Source organism: Brachionichthys hirsutus, chromosome 23 (assembly GCF_040956055.1).
Source record: "Brachionichthys hirsutus isolate HB-005 chromosome 23, CSIRO-AGI_Bhir_v1, whole genome shotgun sequence".
Taxonomy (NCBI): Eukaryota; Metazoa; Chordata; class Actinopteri; order Lophiiformes; family Brachionichthyidae; genus Brachionichthys; species Brachionichthys hirsutus.
The window spans coordinates 1,854,795-1,860,365 of record NC_090919.1 but is presented as its reverse complement, the minus strand read 5'-3'; the positions used below and the strand labels follow the sequence as shown (position 1 = coordinate 1,860,365).

General features: G+C 50.9%; 1 protein-coding gene across 1 annotated transcript in view; it reads left to right on the top strand.

Moving 5' to 3' along the window:
• The first annotated feature begins 1,040 nt into the window (after positions 1–1,040).
• LOC137911701 (NACHT and WD repeat domain-containing protein 2) overlaps positions 1,041–5,571 on the top strand; it is a 12,691-nt gene continuing 8,160 nt past the window's right edge. Inside the window, 5 exon segments of the mRNA XM_068756080.1 lie at positions 1,041–1,055; positions 1,761–1,815; positions 1,818–1,931; positions 5,005–5,024; positions 5,026–5,094. Of these exon segments, the coding sequence (XP_068612181.1) occupies positions 1,041–1,055; positions 1,761–1,815; positions 1,818–1,931; positions 5,005–5,024; positions 5,026–5,094 (273 nt within the window).

Sequence of the window (5,571 nt, the reverse complement as noted above, 5' to 3'; positions counted from 1 at the left end):
GGTGCTTGTCTTCTGTTGTGCGACTGTCGCTTAAAAGCCTCCGTGCGGCGGCTGAACTTCGGGTTCCCGGCGACGCCGTCCGCTCTCATCGGAATCTCGGGGCGCCTGCTGACTGAGGCCGAGGAGGGGGTGGGAATATACGATTCAGCACCCCCCCCCCCCCCCCCTGACAAGAACACCCACAGTAATCAATTCTGTTTAGTAAAAATCCAATGCACTTAAACTTCCAGCGTGAATCACCATAGGAGCTACATTTATCGATAAAGCAATTCATTCTTCCTCCTCCTCCTCTTCCTCCAGGGCTGCTCCCTCTCCTCTAATAAACTATTCTAACTCTTCTAATAAACTATCGATGAACAGTGAGTTCTTTTAACACTTTTTTTTTTTTTTTGTGGAAGAAGCGTGGAAAGAAGGATGGGGCTAATTAGCCTTAGCTTCATCCTTCACTTTGATTTGTTTTTTTTTTTGTAGTTCACATTTTATTGAATAAAAAAAAAACAGCTTTTAATTGCTGGTTTGTGGAATCATCATTTTGAAGGCGACATTGTCTTTTTTTTGGGCAAGAGGACAGAAAGAGCGAGTTTCAGCTCCGTCAAGTTCGACCGGAAAAACCGGGGCAAAGCCGGAAACGTGTGGATTTCAACTTAAAAGCACGGACTATTTGGTTTATTAGGTCAGTATAAATAGCTTGACTTGTTAGACGTAGAAAAAAAAAAAGCAACTGAATAAAAACACGTTGTTGCATTGACGTGCATTGTACGTCACTGATTCTAGCGTTGAGAGCCGCGTCTCTACTTCAAACCTTTATTTTGAAATCGCCGCACGGAAGTTTGCGCGTCACGAATTCGAGCTGCTTCACGCTCCTTCATATCTCAGAGCTCGGTCGGGCAGGAGGATGCAGCGCTGGGGGGGGGAGCACTTCTCCGACACACGGCGCGCGTCTCCCCGGCCCCCCGACGTCGTCTCTCGGCCACGGAAACTCCAATGGCTCGTGAGCTTTTACGCGCCCTCCACGCTTGGATAATTTTTTTTTTCTCGGAATGAAGCGAATGAATGTGAGCAACAAGAAAGTGTCCCGTCGTTGCGCTGCCGGTCTCCGGCGTCACTGGACCAAACATCGGGGACGTTTTAGTTGTCTCTCTCCAGAGGATAATGGACCAGCCCCTCGTGAACGCCTCCAAGGACGCGTGTACGAATTACGCACGCACCGTGACGGCAGCGGGCCGTGCGTAATGTCATATTGTTGTATCTCTGCGTCTCTGAATGCTTTGCGCAAACGCGCAATATCATTCCAGTGATCGTAACTTGACTGGTGCGTGGATCTGGTGCGTGTGTTTGGGGTCCAGACGGGAAAATTAAAGTAGACACATCTTAAAATCTTAAATGCGCGCGACACACGCACAGTTACAAACACGCACAAAGAAATGACGCGTATCGGGCTCGACTGGGGGTTAAAATACAATTTGGTTATTTTGGAAGAATCAAGTCTGCAGAAATGACCAGAGGATCAAATACAAACTTTCATCCTCAAGCGCAAAGGCAGCGTTTATGCGCGTGCATGAAGTAAATGTGGTTAAAGTCTATGTTAAACACCGCGTGCGTGCGCCTTCCTGTCTTTGCCGTATTTCACGCCCCGTTTTCGTGAATGGATGAGTGAAACATCTGCGCGCAAGCGTGCGCCACAGTCCACGTGCGGAGTGCGCGCTCTCGGCCGAGCTAATACGCTTCTTCTATGCTTGTGTGTGTGTGCGCGTGTGCAGCCACGCTGGAAGTCGCCCCCCATGTGGCCGTCGGGGGTGGGCAGCAGGCAGCCCTGTCGCGGGAGGCGGCGCTGCGCAGGGCGGCGATCAGCGGCAACATCAACGCGCTGCCGCCGCACAGCGTCCCCACCGGCCGCAGCGTGCGCGTCTTCATCTCATCCAACCCCGACGGTAAGACCCCCCCTGTTCAAGATCAGGATGTGACATTAATTCTCCTTCCCATCACGTGATCGTCTCATTATGTGTTTTAGGAGGAGTTAAAGGTGTGACGTTTTAATTAACAAACATTAAATCACATTAATTGTTTTAATTTAGAAGCCACAAAAAAAAAAAAAACAGAAACATGGTGCAGGATTTATTCCGACAACACAACGGATCGCTTCCATCTGGGGCCGGGGTGAGACGTATAGAGAGGGAGACACCCAGATTGTGGGGGGGGGGGTAAAAATAGGTTCAGTAAAACTGGAGTAAACAAGGCAGGGAAAGTAGAGGACAGAGGGGGAGGCGAGGATTAAAAAGGGAGGTCCAAGCATCGCTGTCATTTGGGAGCTAATAGCTGTTTACCCCCCCCCCCCCCCCCCCCCCAGAAACAGAATGAACTGGCCTCCGGTTGTAACAGGTCTGTAGCACCTGTAGCTGCTCCAGTCACGCAAGCCGTCTTCTGCAGACGGTAAAACCTCCATTCCAAAAAATAAAACAGGAAGATGACTTCCGTTTTTCTCACGCGTCGCTGCGTGAAACCTGGAATACGCTCTTAGTTGCTTCTCTGGAGTGGAACCCACCAGGTCCAAAATGGATAAGCAAATCAGAGCACGTTACCACAATTGGGATTAAATCTTAAACTTGACACCTTCAGAGCCGCCGCTTCCTGCCAAGCCTGCATTTCCTCCAGATGAATCTGATGATCGTCGGTTTGGACCCGACCTGATTGCCCGGAATGTGAAAGGGAACCAAACAAACGAGCACAAAGATGTATAAACGTTCCTGTATTTGGACTAGATGAAGGCTGACATTCCGGTTGAAGCGTGACGGGATCGGAGCAGAAACCGATATTCTGGAGCGTTTGCCAAAATATGAGATTATCTCCTAATTTGAGCGGATTTATATCGCGGCGTGATGCTAATGAGTCACGAAATAGCTTGGCTCAGGTGGATGAAGCTGTGCGTGTGTGTGTGTGTGTGTGTGTCTGTGTGTGTGTGCGTGCGTTTTGTGTGTGTGTGTGTGTTACACCATAGTCAATCAATTTAAAAGCCTTTGTCTGTTCTTCCCAACAGGCAGCAAATCCTGACATGATTTATTTTGGAGCGTACGCGTCAATGCTTTATGCAGTCTGTCTCATCTGTCAGTGTGCGCGTGTGTGCGTGTGCGTGTCTGTGTGTGTGTGTGTGTGTGTGTGTGTGTGTGTGTGTTACCTCGCTGTTGCCACCTCGGGCCCTGGTGTCGCTTGCGAGCAGTGGGCGGCTATTTTGATGCTCGCTATCACATGCGCTGCTGAAAGTGAGGCCTCAGGGTTGTGCTGCATTAAATCATTCCCCCCCCCCCCCCCCCCATCATCGAGGCTACAGGCCCATCACCGCGGCGACCCCCAATTACGTTAAAGTTCAACCTGCAATCGCACCAAGTGCTCCGAGATTTGCACGATTTTCAGCTCAGATTTCTGCAACTCGGTGGCTGTTTTCCTCTAAAAGAAATGCCCCCCCCCTTGTCCCTAATCATCCACTTTTTGGAATTGATTCTGGTGAAAGAGTTAAATAAAGAGTCGGATGGAGGGCAGAGAGGACAAAGGCAGGGGTGGCAGGTGAAGGGACTTCCTCAAGGGTGCTTTTGTTCAATAAATTGCTTCAGCAGGGGCTTTCAATGTGCCGGGGGGGGCGAGCCCAGTGCCGTTCTGCGGCACTGCGAGGTTTATGACTCGTGCCGGCAAGCTTATTTCTCCCCCCCCCTCGTCTTGTGTTGTCCTTCGCCTCCGTTCTTCTCCTGAAATGTTCGACCTCTCAGAGTTTCTCACACTGCTGCGAAACAATCGCCCCCCCACACGCTGCTGGAACGGAAGCCGGGGTAAATAACCTCCACTGGATTTGCTCCGCCTCCAGACGGCCTGCCGGTGACCTCTGGGGGTCGGCGTTTGCTCGGGATGCAGAGGAACATCTGGCCTTTGATGGATGGATGATCCGCATCCACCCTTTTGCCTCGAGCGTCTTCCAGGTCGTCCAGGATCAGCTCATCTCTAAAATGCCAGACGATAAACTCGCATCGTAGCTTCGGTTGTTTTTGTCTCGCCGGGGATATAAAACCAGAAAATCTTCACACGAAGGCCTGAAACCAGAAATGATGGTCAAAGTGATGCTTTCTGCGTGAATTTTAGTTTTTTCCTGCATTTTAAATCCTCGATAGACGTTCGTCAGCGCCGGCGTTTAAGCGCATGCTAACCTGCTAACGAAAGAGCAGAATCCAAAAGCGTGAAAGAAAGAAAGAAAGCGAAGGAAAATAACAAAAGATTGTTCGAAGACGCTGCGTCTCTTTGTTCGTTCGGCCGCTGCTGAGTTCCCTGAAAGACGAGGGAGGAAGAGAGGAGGAAGTAAAGCGAGAGAGAGAGAGAGAGAATACTGCAGAAAACGGTCGGGGAAAAAGACAGATTGGTTGGTGCTACTGCTAGCGGCGGTTTGCGCGACGTTCGCTTCTTGGTGGTGCGGGGGGGGCTCTGTGTCGGGCATGTTCTGTTTTTAACCATCCGTCAGCACCCTTCGGACAAAGAGAGGGGCAAAGGGACTGGGCCTGTCCAAGTGGATTACAGTAACGAGGATAGAAAGTGGGACACGGCAAAAAAGCCGCCGGCGCCGGCTGCGACTGTCCAATGTGATCGCTGGCTGGGCGATGGCGTATGTCGCACGCAGGTTCACATCGATACGCCGCTGATCTGGTTCCGGATTGATTGTTGCCTATTTTCAAAACACCTTTTGAAAATCTTTTTTGGGGGGGGGGGGGGGAAGAGAAACATTTCTTAAGGTCAAAGGTCAAAGGGTGTTTGCTGTTTTTATCTTTTACAGACAGAATAACTGAGCTCCCATTTTTATAATCCGCTAATTTTAATTTTAATGAGAAAATCCGTCTTCGGATCCTGGACTCGGCGAACATTTTTTTTTGATATTCTCTCTTTTAATTTGTAATTTTTTGTTTTATTTGGATGCTCTTCCTTCTCACACGAACCGAAGCTTCTCATCCAGTCGCACGTTTCTGTCTCCAGACACGGAGGCGGAGAGGAACCGCGCTGAAGGAGCACGTCTACCCCAAGCTGCGAGACTTCTGCAGGGAGAACTACGGGATTGAATTCCAGGTAACCGGCTGCTTTCTCCACACCCCTCCTGCTTGAGGGCTGGGGGGGGGTTGCAACTTCCAGAGCTATAGCCTGTCAGGTGCTTCCAAATTGGACTTGCTGAGGTTTCCCCCCGTCCCTTTAAGCACACAGAAGGCCGGCGTGATGCGAGGGCGTTCCCTCCGTTGTTGTCGGAGCGTTGCAGAGCGTTTTCCCCGTGGCGTCCGCTGAGCGGGGAATTATTTGCATTTCAAATCAGCATCGGGGAGAGATTGCTATCAGAGGGGCTGTTTGTTCAACAAGCGCAGGAGGGCCCCGGAGTCATGAGGGGGGGGGGGGGGGGGTGGAGGGTCTCGAGCAAGGATTGTTCCCGGGAGGATTTCAGGAGATTCGCTTCCCGACCAGGAGACGCGTGACCCCCCCCCCCCCCGTCTGTCTGGTGGAAGCGTGAGCTGAAATGATTATGCACAAGTCCTGGGGGTGAATGCTGTGACTCAC